Genomic DNA, 13665 nt, shown 5'->3' with positions numbered 1-13665 from the left:
CAACCACGAGCAATAAAAGTTCAACAATACCAATAGTGTTGAAGCTTAGGATTACAGAAAATCAGAGAACTACAGAACCTCAGTGAGTTTAGGAGAAATGCCCAATTTTACAAAAAGAAACTAATAAAAAGAACAAGTTAAGAAGAATTTCTTTCAAATTATTTTCATGAAGTTGTTTCTTCCTGGAACGTTATTCCGCAATTTCATTATTCATTAGAATTCAACAATATACATGTCTGATCTTCTTTTAAGCTCTGCATGACTCTTTACAGCTAAGATAGTTGTTTCCATGTGCCTGTTTATTCATTTACTTGTGGTGTTAAATTTTATCTATTTGTTTCTTACTTTTTCAAAGAAGAGCTCACTTCTTAGTCACATTTGTTTTCCCAAATTTTGAGATGCCTGGCATGTGTAACATACCAGGTGATAATTACTGAAAAGACTGATGGAAGAATAATACCATATCTCACAACAATCTTCTGAGTTTATTAAGCATCATCATAGTCATCACACAGAAAAGGGAACCAAGGAGCAATTTGCAGTGCAGAGGCCAAATAATTGCTAAATAATTGCAGTGCAGAGGCCAAAATTTATTTTTTCCAATTGCTAGAACATTTCTCTTTCCACATTTCAAACAATCTTGGAAGTGAATTCTGTGGGCCAGTCTGGGCTAGAACCTGGCAATAAATTCAGGTGCTTATGTGCTTTGTGGTTTCACTAGCATCCAGAACTCAGAAAGAGGAGACTATAGAACTCCTCTATAGTTCTATAGAACTATGAGAAAGGGATGGAGATTCTGAGAAAGAGAGTTGTCATTAATATAGAAAACATCTCATGAGCTTTAGAATTCTGACAGGTTCATTCTTTTATAGGGTTATTCTATTACAGGTTTAATATCCCTTATCAGAAATGATTGGAACAAGAAGTGTTTTGCATGTTGAATTTTTTCAGATTTTGGAATATTTGCCTATACATAATGAGATATCTTGGAGATGGGACCCAAGTCACATATGTTTCATATACATCTTATACACATAGCCTGAAGGTAAATCAATACATTTTTAAAAAAATTTTTGCATGAAACAAAGTTTGTGTGCATTGAACCATCAGAAATCAAAGGTGTCTCTATCTCAGTCACCTAAGTGGACAATCTGTGGTTTGTGGCATCACCATCATTCGTGACTGAATTTATATGCTACTAATAAGCAATTATTTTATTGCAATTATTTATATGTAAGTAATTACCAGTAAAAAATATGACATAGCATGAATGCAGTGAAAACATAATGTGTTCAAAGTCACTAAGAAGCACAGTAGCATTGCCAGAATACCTGTATCAGCTATGAAACAATAGCAACCACAAACAACCACAGGCTTTCCATCTCTACATTCAATGCTGTGTTTGGATTAAAAGGTTACTGTACACTGTATTTTTTTTTTAGGTGAGAAGAAACATCAGAAGCAGCTGAGGGACCGGGAAGTGGGCCCCCTAGGGGTGAGGCGGCATTCTGCTGGGTAGCTTTTTAAAATGTTTCCCCCCGAGTCATCTGCCTCATTAACAACAGTTTTTGTCTTAGAAAGCTCTCTGATTTTTATCAACTGGCATAATTTATTGTTCTGTAATGAATGTACACTGCTCTAGTTCTTCACTAAGATCATCATGCATTTCCATCATGTTGTCTCTGGCACTTTTTCTTCAGTGTTAACATTGTTATCTTCGTCATTACTATTATCACAGTCACCTGAATTCAGTACCATTTTGGCTATGTCATCAATGTTCAGTGAATGAACAACTGGAGCCTCATTGTCAATGTTAAAAATTTCTTTGATATCCACTTTTTACAGCCTACTAATAGACTCTGAAAGTATTTTTTTTTTTTTTTTTTTTTTTTTGGAAAAGGTAGGGTCAGACATCATTGTTTTTCTCATTTGACATATGGAATCCTTCAAAGTCACCACCTGGTTCATCATCATCACTGAACATAGATGCAGACTAGAGGTTGTGCCAGGCAGGTACAACCATGTCTTTAGTCACTGAATTCCAAGGATTGACAACAGCATATATGACATCCTTCATGCTAAACTCCTTTTGAAAATCATCCACACATATACCTCTGTTCACTACTGCTGGCATGCTATTTAAGGAAGTGTTTTTATATTTATTCTTTATCGATTGAAGGATAACCTGGTCACTTGGCTAAATTAACAAGTCACATTTTGGGGAAAGTACATGGCATAAACATTGTTTTTGATAATAATTTCAGCTAGACAATGAGTAGAATAAATATAATCAAATAAATTCTTACAGTCATTCAGTCCAGCTTCCTGAAAGTGAGCAAGAATTGCTGTCACAAAATGTTTATAAAACCAATCAGAAAATATGTCCCTGGTGATCCAAGCCTTTTTGTTAGCATAATAATAAACTGGTAAGAAATTCACTCCCTGAAAACAGCAAGGACGTAAGCTTTTGGTTATCACAGCAAGTTTTCATGTATGGGTTCCTGCTGTATAAGTACATCCAATCTCAGTTATTCTGTCCTTGGCATCCTTACTTCCTGTAGGGGCTGTCTCGTCTTCTGTGTCAGTATCTTTCTGAGGCATCAAAATGTGTGTTTCAGCATCAAAGATTTGTTCCAGAGTCAGATTTCCATCAGCAATGATCTTGGCCAACTAGTCAATGTATGTCTTCACTATTTATCACCACAAATCTTTAAAAATTTAATGCCGTATCTTTTCTTAAATTTCTACAACAAGCCTATTGAATATTTAGTTCCCTTCGGTTGCCAGTTCACTGTGAAAGATCTTTGCTTATTTAACCTTCAGCATACCATTAAGTGGCATGTGTACGCCGTCACACTGATGGATCCACTCTTTCAATACACAACTGAGATCTTCATTTTTAGCTTTATGCAGTATTTTTCTATTTTTCTTTAACTTCTGTTCATCACTTTCAATGGAGACCTTCAACAATTTATCCTTTGGTGCCTTCAGGTCATATATGGTGGTCATTCCAACACCATACTTTTCTGTAAGATGTTTCCCACTTACACCACAGTCTAGTTTCTCCAACAGTTTGATTTTCTGTGCTATAAACAAACATAAACACTTCCTTTTTTTCTTATCACTGTTACCCATAGGGGTATCTTCAGGCCTTTTTGACATTTTCAACAGTATCTTTATGCCACAGAATGAAAAATAAGCAAACAAACAAAAACAAAAGAAAAACCACAGTGTAATGCATATAGGTCTTGGCCCAATGTGGGACACTGTGGGGAACCTGCCACTGGCATGTCCACTCTGCACACATGCCATTGTATTATCCTTTGTGGGTATGCTTGCATGCGGGAATCTAGGTGTGCATGGAAAAGATACATAGTGGCTAAAGGGGGCTGAAAGACTATTTTTTCCCCTGAGAACGCTGAATAAACTGTGTTGTGCACCTCCATTTTGACTGCAATTTGTCACAGGAGATCAGGTTTGGAATTTTCCACTTGTGGCATTATGTCAGCACACAAAAATTTATGAATTTGGGATCTTTTGAATTTCGGATTTTTAAATTATGGATGTTCAACCTGTGTTACAAATTTATCCTTCTTTTCCCCCTGCCCCTACTTTTTTTTTTTTTTTTTTTGAGACAAGGTATTGCTCTGTCACCCAAGCTTGAGTGCAGTGGTGTGATCGTGGCTCCTGCAGCGTGGAACTCCTGAGCTTAAGCAAACTTCTCTCCTCAGCCTCCTGAGTAGATTGAACTAGACACATGCTATACACCACTATGCCTGGATAATTTGATTTTTTTTTTTTATTTTTTTGTAGAGGCAGGGTCTCACTATGTTGTCCAGGCTGGTCTTGAACTCCTGGCTTCAAGCAGTCGTCCGGCCTTGGTCTCCTAAAATGCTACTATTCCAAGTATGAGACACCATCCCTGGCCTTCTTCCATTTTATAATGTGCTGTTTTAAAATCCCAGATCAACAGGGAGGGCTTCTGAACTGTAACATTACTTCTGTAGAATGACTAAACATTTTATTCCTTATATTCTTTGATTATTCAGTGATGGCATAATCAAAAGTAAAATTTTATTTTCCATTTATATCAACTCCTTCTGTATAGTATAATTGATCATAAGTTCACTGTGATTATTTCCTGAGTGCCTTCCAAAGCCAAAGAGATAATTCCTATCTTTTCTGTTTATTGTTTTCATCTGAAAATTATTATGTTCCTTTTTTAGTGTAGTTCTCATTTTAATGCTATATCCATTATATTAATTTCATTTTACATGCATTTATTGAGTGCTACCTATGTACTAACCATCCATTGGTGATGCCACTTAATAGACAAAAGTAGAAAAAAGGAGAATTGGCAAATTCTGGATATATTTTAAAAATGTAATTATTCTAAGCTATCTTAGTACCTTATTTCTCATAGTTAGTTAGATATTGTGTCATCTAAATTTTTTCAGTTTCTGGATTTCTGAGAAAAGTAACAAGAGTTCAAATACTGAGAAATATCCCAAAAAGTTGATTTATAAACACCATTTGTCTCTGAGTACAAATAGAAAACAATACTTCTGGAGCCAACAAGATATTATAATGAATAGACTATCAGGGCATCAGGTGTGAGGCATTAAAAAGGAGTCATGAATAAGTCTAAGGTTTCAGGCTTGAGCAACTGGAAGGATGAAATTCTTATTAATGAAAATGGAGAAGACTTGGGTAAAGAGTTTTTCAGGGGTACAATTTTATAGGTTAATATCAGAGGTTCAGTTTGGGATAAACTATGTTTGAAGTGTCTATGAGATATTCAAGTGGAAAGATTGTGTTGGCATTTGGATATTTGAGTCCAGAGTTCAGGGGAGAGAACTAGAGCAGACAGAGACATTTGTAAGCCACCAGAATATAGATGAAACTTAAAGCCATGAGATAATATTGATATTAAATCACCAAGGGAGCATTTATAAGTAGAGAAACCTAGAAGAAGAGACCTGGACCATTTAAACCATAAGAAATCATCAAGAAAAAAGTGTAACTAGAAAAGGAGACGAAGAAGGAACAGTAAGGTTTGAGGAAAGCTAAGGGGATCTATGACTCTGAAAATCAAGTATCTTAGTCCATTTGTGATGCTATAAAGGATTATCTGAGGGTGGGTAATTTATGAAGAAAAGAGGTTTATTTGGCTCACTGGTATTTAGACTGTACAAGAAGCTGCTTCCAGCAACTGCTTCTGGTGAGGACTTCAGACTGCTTCCACTCACAGTGAAAGGCAAAGAGGAGCTTTTGTGCAGAGATCATATGGTGAGAGCATAAACAAGAGAAAGTGGAAATACCAGGTGACTTTCAACAATCAGTTCATGTGGGACCTAGCAGTGAAATTTCACCCACTCCCTGGAGAATGGCACCAAGCCATTCATGAGGGGTCTGCTCCTGGGATCCAAACACCTCCCATGAGGCCCCACCTCCAACACTGGGGATCAAACTTCTTTTTTCTTTCTTTTTTTCCTTTTGAGATGGAGTCTAGCTCTGTTGCCCAGACTGGAGTGCAGTGGTGTGATCTCCACTGCAACCTCCTCCTCCCAGGTTCAAGTGATTCTCCTGCGTCAGCCTTCCAAGTAGCTGGGACTACAGATGTCCACCACGACACCTGGCTAATTTTTGTAATTTTAGTAAAGACGAGGTTTCACTGTGTTGGCCAGGCTGGTTTTGAACTCCTGACCTCGTGATCTGCCCCACTTGGCCTCTCAAAGTGCTGGGATTACAAGCACAAGCCACTGCGCCTGGCCAGGGGGATCAAATTTCAGCATGAGACTTGGTGAGGCCAAACAAACTGTATCTAAACTATAGCACCAAGGAAGAAACCTTCTTAGAAGAGGACAAATAGCTGCCGCGAGGTGAAATAAGATGAGGCCTGAGACTTGATCCTTGGATTGGCCATGTTGACATTAGTGGTGACTTCTATAAGAGCAGTTCCAGTGGAGAAGTGGGGTTAAAAGCCTAAGAGACTGTGATTGAACCCTACTCTTTTTACAGTATGCCATAAGACAAGGAGATAAATGACAACAGTACTTGAGGACAAATTTGGGGTCAAGGGAAGTTATTTTTTTAAATTAAGGTTGGAGAAATGATCGTATGCCATAGCCTAAAATAAGTGGCTTGGTTGGGAGGGAGCTATTAAAGAGAAGAGAGAGTAATCCAAGTAAAAGCAGAGTAAATAGGTATTAAGTGGATATAAATGTTATACTTGGGTAGATGTGATGACAGGGGTTCGTGAACTTTTCTTTGTGCTTCACTTTTGTAAGTGAAGTACACATCAAGGTCATCAGTTAAGAGAAAGAATGGAACTGGTAATGTCGGACATTTGAGAAAAAAGGTATAAAAATATAGACTGACTGCCAGGAGCATTACATATTCACTTGAGGTTGGAGGTCCTGAACGTAAAGTGAGTTGCATTGACATACGATGTGTTTTCTCCTGGTTCATTCATTGTTGGTATAGAATAGATGGAGATTTAAATGTAACCAGGTCACGATTTCATCAAATGAGAGAGAGGCAATGGAGTTAGGGTGTATAAAAATAAAAATACATTCACTTATCACAGGAAATTAACTGATTAAGGAGAGAAGAAAAATATGCAGAGGTTGGTGAGGAACAGTAAAAAGTGGTAGGATCAATGAATTGGAAACCCTAGTGGAATCATTGCTGGAGTCAGGGAACAAAAGGAAGAATACTGAAATGATAGGAGTGTGCAATCAGCAAGAGTGCAGTGCATGACAGCGAGGTCACATAAAGTAGTAGTTTCTGATGATGCCTAGATCTACGTATGATGATGAGAATAAGTAGCTCAGGAGGGACTGCAAGACAAAAATCATGGGAGGAGAGGCCAAGGTGTTAGAAAGAACACCTACGTAGATACTAAAATCACTAAAAATTAGGGCAGAAATGGTAAGAGATAGTTATTCATAAACCAAAATCTTAAAATGATGAAGATATGTAATCTAATTTCTCTGTGACAATCATCTCTGTGACTGGCCTGCTCATATTTCCTCATCTACCTTTCTTCAACTATAGTACTCAATTTATAACTTACTAACTGCAAAAAATATCACAATTCTTCCAGGAAATCTCAAGTTAGTATCGAGAGACATTTTCACTATCCCACTATAGGCTGCATTTAAACAGATGATAGTAAGATTGACACAAGTAGGTAAGTCTCATTGCACCATTTATTTTCTGTTTTCTTTCTTTTATTGAATTCGTATCAAAATCCTAGACTGAAGACTATGATTTTATGTAAATAATTGATTGTTGCTGCAAAATGATATTATGCTCTCTGATAAACCCATTAAATTATTATATTAATTGCTAGTTTATATTCACTTTCAGGTATTCTATTAAAAATCCGAATGTTAAAAGGAAATATCAAATGGAAAAATGAAAAAGTGATCAAATGGTAGACAATAAGAAAGTGGAGAAAACATCAAATACAGACTATTTATTCAATCAGATATACTGTGATATATTAGTTTCTGAAAACAGTGTTCCTTTGTGAAATTCACATAAAATTGCAATTCAAACTCTACTAAATTCATCTCCCCTACAGATTTTAGCTCTAGTGCTTAGCATGCATATTGAAGACATTTATGTATAAAGAAATATATGAGGCATACACATCTTCATGTCATGCTAATTGTATAAAACATCTGGTCATAATAAACACATAGCATCATTTTGACCATGGTACTACACAGAGTTAATGGAAAGTCAACACATCCCCCATGTGTTTGAAAAATCTACAATTACTATCCCTATATCTATGTCTTGGCATTACCATTTCTACCCCTACCTAGTACTGGGCCTTTGTTGTAATCTCCGTATAAAACCTCTGATACCTAATGTTATCAACTAATGCTGATTCCAAAATGTACCCTTGGGATGTTGTTCTGTAACTGTTGTCAATATCCACTGCAGGATGCTGTAGTCATGTCTAATGCTTGCCAAATGCTTTTCAGGTCTGCCAAAGGGAGGAAGTTTCTTAACCACCAAATTTGTGATAGAGTCATTTTCATGAGCTTCATAGCGATACTTATACTTTGGGTCTTTAGAGTACACAGTAATTTTTTAAAATTAAATAATTTATTTAGTTTTCTTCATTTGAACTTAGCTGTGAATACACAAGGCTTGGGCCAGAGACTTCCTGGAACAACAGACATAACCCTACTTTCATGCATTATTATACTTAGGAACCAGATAAAGTACTCTTTAATCTCTCGCCCTTCAGGGGCAATATATTTTGCTAGGAGGTTTCTTGGTTCCTTACGAATATAGATCTATATGTAATGAAATTAAACCAAATGTCTTCCATATATGCTTAGGCTTACCTGGACCCTAGAGAAAACATTGCGCTCAAGCTCAGCATCCCATTTTATACACAACAAAAACCTGATAACTGTGTCTGGGGTATGTATTATTTTTTTTCTTACATCATCCATATATAATAAAATATTTTCCTATTCAGAGTTTTTTTAAAATGGTCATTTGAAATCACCCTGTAGAAATGTTTTAAATAGTATAGAATTGATGACAGAGCAGGCTGCATTAGCCATGGAGAATCCACATGGCCAATCATTAGTTTATTTTCAATCTCCAAATATATTATACAGGTTTTCTCTGATTTTATTCAATTTGACTAAGGGCAAAATGACTTAAAGTCTTCACTTCTGAAAGGACTACCATTCCTTTTTTAGTAACAAAGAGATCATCCTAAGCAGAATAGCCAAATAGCTAATGATCTTTGAAGCATGAGATATATACAATCCATTTTTGCATAAAAAACAGTATACCACAAATATGATTTAATAAAAAGTCTTATGGGGAGAATATAGAAATTCCTAGGTTTGACCTATGCATTGATGAGGTCACTTACCAGATATCTCCTCCAGGCACTGCTTAGCAGTCTTACTATATGATAAGTCCATCTTTGTAGGACTGGTACAGGAGTCAGCTGATGGTAAAGAGGTACCTTCATTTTCTGAATGTGCCCTGAAATTATCCAGGAAAATAGAAAAAAATAGCAATTATAATCACCAGTCACTCATCAAAGTGGAAGTTCTACAGTACAAGAAATATTAATTACAAATTTTCCATCAAGATAAGTATTTCTTTATGACTAGAATGTTCCAGAGCTGTCTATGTATAGGAGAATTTTGTTATTTTTCATATGCAACCTAAATGGGAGTGAGATGTGGAATTAGATTTCTTAGACTTGTCTAAATTTGGAAGCTTATAACTATCAATAGTTGATTATAATTTGGGGGCAAAATATTTAAAAAGATCCAACTTCTTTTGCTATTTTAGAGGAAATATGGCCAAAGTATTTTTTTTTTTGCAAGAATACTGAAAGTATTGAAATCACACTTAAAATTATTTTTTAAACAAAAATTCTATAAAAATATTTTAAAATATGTGTAAAAATAAAAAAATAATTTTGTTCTATGCTATATACATCATTATGATTACTTAATTACCAAAGATTTCAGAGCAATTAAAGTCAACCAGAAACAAATTATCATTCTTACAATTACCTTCATATCATCTGTTTCACACTTGTCTATGTATGTACATGGGTATGTATTTGTGCGTGTGGTTAGCTTGTAAAGAGTATGTCTAATTAAATGAAAAGCACTCAACAAAGGTCCTGAATACTTTTGATATTCTAATCACACTTCATGCATTGTTTCTTTCCTTTATGTACAGGCAAATGTTTTAAGATATGCTTTCTATTTAATGCAGCTTCATATTCGATGTATATTTGACACAAACTAACACACTTTAAATGTTCAGAGCATGAACTACTAAGACACAGAAGGAGGCAAGCTAATATAGGATTGCACACTGGACTGTGTTCTTTTGAGACATCTCATTTGCCTTACATCTACCCTTTTATTTCTGGTAGTAGGTGTGGACCATGACAAGTGATCTTTCAATATTTACTACTTTAAGAATATTTACAAATAATGTTCATGTGTGAATGAAGAATGTATTATATTTTGGAATCAATGTTTAATTAATATTTTGCTTTTAATCTAAATTTGAGTTTCAAGAGAAAAAGTGTAATCATTGATATCAGAACAAGTCAAAATTTAACTGACAGGCCAAGAAACTGAAAAGTTCACTTAGGTTTTAAGAAACTATGGAAAACTACATGTTGTCTGTATTGACATATGTGTTACATATGTGAATTAGCATATGAAAAAAAGAACTATGCAAGAAAGAAACTTTCCAATACAAAGTTGGTTGTGCTTTGGCCTCCAATAATTTCTGACAGACCATTCCTATTTTATTCTAGCTTAAAACTGAATATAAAGAGCATAAACAAATTAAGAAAGAAAATACACTATTTAAGTGATAGGATATATACCATTAAGGCCAGAAAGAAACCTCAAAGTAGCTAAATTTAAAAGGTATTTTAGTCTTCCACTCATTTGATATCTTGGTAGCATTTAGAACAGCAGCTCATTCCTTCCTTTATCAAACTGTTCTACCTTGGCTTTTATGGCAAAAATTCTCTAGTGTGTTTCCCATTTTCTCTGGATTCTACTTTATTCTATTGTTTTCCTTTACGTAATCATTAAATGTTGTGGTTCTGGGTAGTAGAAAAAGAAGTGGGGATACAGACAGCAGAAACCTGGGAGTTCAGCAAAGGAATATTCTATACTTCTTCCAGTTTTTGTCTATAGTTTCTCTAGATGATCTCAATCATATTCATTGTATTGGCTATTATTTATTTACACCTGAATTCTAAAATTCTAACTCTAACCCAGCACTTTATGCTGAATTCCTGATGTATATAAAGACTGTCTAATTGACATTTCTTCTTGGTTGTCACAAAAATATGTCAAACCCATCATTTATAGAACTGAAGTCATAATATTTTATTAACAAACCTGGTCCTGATTCATGGAGTCCTCAGGTGAAACCTTGATGGAACTTACAAGGTCTTGCATGGTTGGGTCCCATGCAACCCATGGGATGATGGTCTCCAGCATCATCTCACACAAGACTCCTCTCTCCTCTCTCTACTGTGGCCACAAGAGTCTTCTACTCACTTTCCATAGCTTCCTGCCCAAACAGGGTCTTTACACTTGATTATTTTCCTCCTCACTTCATCCAGTTGATTCCTTCCCTCCAAGTCTTAGCTCAAGTGACTATTTCTTTAAAAATCCTCCCTAATTTCACTGATCAGGCAGTCTCTAATTATAAGCACTTAGTACTCCCTGGACCTATGTTTTCAGCACTTCATACTCTTGTGATATGAGATTAATGTAATTAATTGATTAACGTTTAATCCCAGACTAGGCCCTATTCTCTATGTTTGAAGTCACCATTGTATCCCCAGTGTCTAGTCTTGTATCAGAATATAAGTTTCAGTCAACAAATCTTTTATAAATATATCGATAAATAATATTAGCCATAAGAGTAAAACAAAATTATTGGTGGGTAAAGCATACGCAAGAAAGAGTAGCATATGTGTAAATATACTGGGTTTGGATGTAAAACTTGACCCCATCACTAATCAGTTATCAAGTCATGTGATGTTGGCAAGTTACTTCACCTCTCTGAACTTGTTTGTTCATCTGTAAAAATAAGAAAAAATGCCTGCCTTGCAAAATAGTTGTGAAATAAACTGTTATTACAAAAGGACTGAAAATACATCCTCCCTTGTGAAATTCTGGTCAATATTAAAAGGGCAAATATATCCGCTCTTTGTGTAGCCTGTTTCTTTCTCTCCTGGACCCCAATTCCTCACATATCCCCATCTACTGACAGTCCCTCCCCATTCATTTCTAAAGTCTGTTCTTCCATCTGGCTTCATTTATTGTGGGCCACTCTACTCCCCACTGATCTCTTCCTTAGCCTATTGTCTCTGAGCGAAGGGAGAAACAATCCTCTGAAGTGTTCTAAGGATTTTTATTAGTTGCTGAAGAAGTTTAAATGGAGAGTATGTAGTGAAATTGTGGACCCCAGGGAAAGCTGACTGGCTGCCTGCCAAGAAGTGTCACAGAGGCACAGCACCTTGTTGAACTGGCTGGGAGCCAGGGTTGACCTCTAGTCCTGCAGATTTTGTATTCACAGATTCATCTTTTACAAGCTGAGTCACATTAAGCATTTCACTGAAATATTTGTCTAAATCCCACGGCTAACTGGTTCCTATGAGAACAAGACCAACAGCTGTCACAGGAGCCAGAATGTTTGTGGCCATGTTAGTTCTAAAGATCCTATCTCCATCTAAGAAAATCTGCAGTAAAAGAAAACTCGGAATGTATTTTAGCACTATAGTTTTTGCTCTGCTAAAAGCAAGCAGCTCTTAAAAAGAATTCTTCAGAAGCTGACTTGCGGCTATCTTCCTCAATATGAAAGACTTAGTTCCATTGGTTAAGTTCCCACTCCCCCTGTCTGAGACATACTTTTAAAAAAGTGTATTCCTATGTGACAGCTCAGTCTTGTCTTGGAAGCCGTTTTAAAATTTGTGTTAATGTGTCAGTGCATATTTTTGGCAGACTCACTCTTTTATGTCTTTTAGTTTAAGTCACAAGACAGTCTTATTTACCTTAAGTTCTCCAACATATTTCTCATCAAATTCCCTACATAAGTGAACTACATTAGCATTAATAAGGAAACAGATTGATCAATGAAAGAATGGAACTTGGTGAACGTAAACTTCAAATCACCGTAAAAAGGACTAGAAGTCATGCTTGGTTTATATTCACATCTAAATGAGACCAGAAATGTCTACTGATGTTACAAGTCATCCATTTCTCTAGTATTTCCACCTCACAATTTGTTACAGCAAAATTAGATTTTAATTCCAGTCTATAGAGGACCAATCAATGCCAACTGGTAAAGATGTACCTTTTATACAAATAATCAAAGAAGTCCAGTTAAATCTCTGAAGACTCACAACTTACCCTCTATTTTTATGCATGCTTTGTACCAGTTAAATAAAAATATTTGATTCATGAAATAATTTATGAAGACTTTAGAATCAAGTGTGTTCTCTAATCAGAAAGTACATTTTGACAGATGTGGTGAATATTGCAGTGGATCATTCACTGTTTCCCCATAAACTGATAATGCATTATCTTCCTATTAACTGGAAAAAGAAAAAATACGTATCATAATATTCCTTCAAAGTATTCAGCAACATGGTCCTATGTAGATAACGTCACTGTGCATTTACAACATGGTCATCATGTTATGAGTAAGTATTGAAACCATCAAGACACAGCATTGCAAAAACCGTTTATTTAGATTTCTTCTATTTATTTACTTTTTGAGATAGGGTCTCACTCTATCACCCCTGCTGCAGCGCACTAGAGCAACCATAGCTCACTTCAGCTTCACCCTTCCTGGCTCAAGCCGTGTTCTCACCTCAACCTCCAGAGTGTAATTTATTTAGAAGTCTAATAAGCCAGGTCCTTCATCTGTTACTGGGAGTTGTAGTAATTAAAAGTCATGATACCAGTGATTACCATGAGAGCTATTACCTGTTTCTGCACACTTACTATGTGCCAAGTGTGGTGTTTAGTATTTTCCTGGGGCATATCACTCAAAATTCACAACAATCTTGTAATGTAGGGGCTGTAGTTAAGAAATTAAGACATCTAGAGGTCAAAT

General features: G+C 35.8%; 1 protein-coding gene across 7 annotated transcripts in view; it reads right to left on the bottom strand.

Annotated features, from left to right (window-relative positions):
- NAV3 (neuron navigator 3) overlaps positions 1-13665 on the bottom strand; it is a 905452-nt gene that overhangs the window by 177378 nt on the left and 714409 nt on the right. For all 7 annotated transcript variants that reach the window (XM_008004102.3, XM_008004100.3, XM_008004096.3 and 4 more), the window contains one exon: positions 8915-9030. In XM_008004102.3, coding sequence (XP_008002293.3) covers positions 8915-9030 — 116 coding nt within the window. The remainder of the gene's footprint in view (positions 1-8914; positions 9031-13665) is intronic.

This window comes from Chlorocebus sabaeus, chromosome 11 (genome assembly GCF_047675955.1).
Source record: "Chlorocebus sabaeus isolate Y175 chromosome 11, mChlSab1.0.hap1, whole genome shotgun sequence".
NCBI classification, from domain to species: domain Eukaryota; kingdom Metazoa; phylum Chordata; class Mammalia; order Primates; family Cercopithecidae; genus Chlorocebus; species Chlorocebus sabaeus.
Note: the sequence above shows the minus strand (reverse complement) of the source record. Positions and strands in the feature narration are given on the sequence as shown.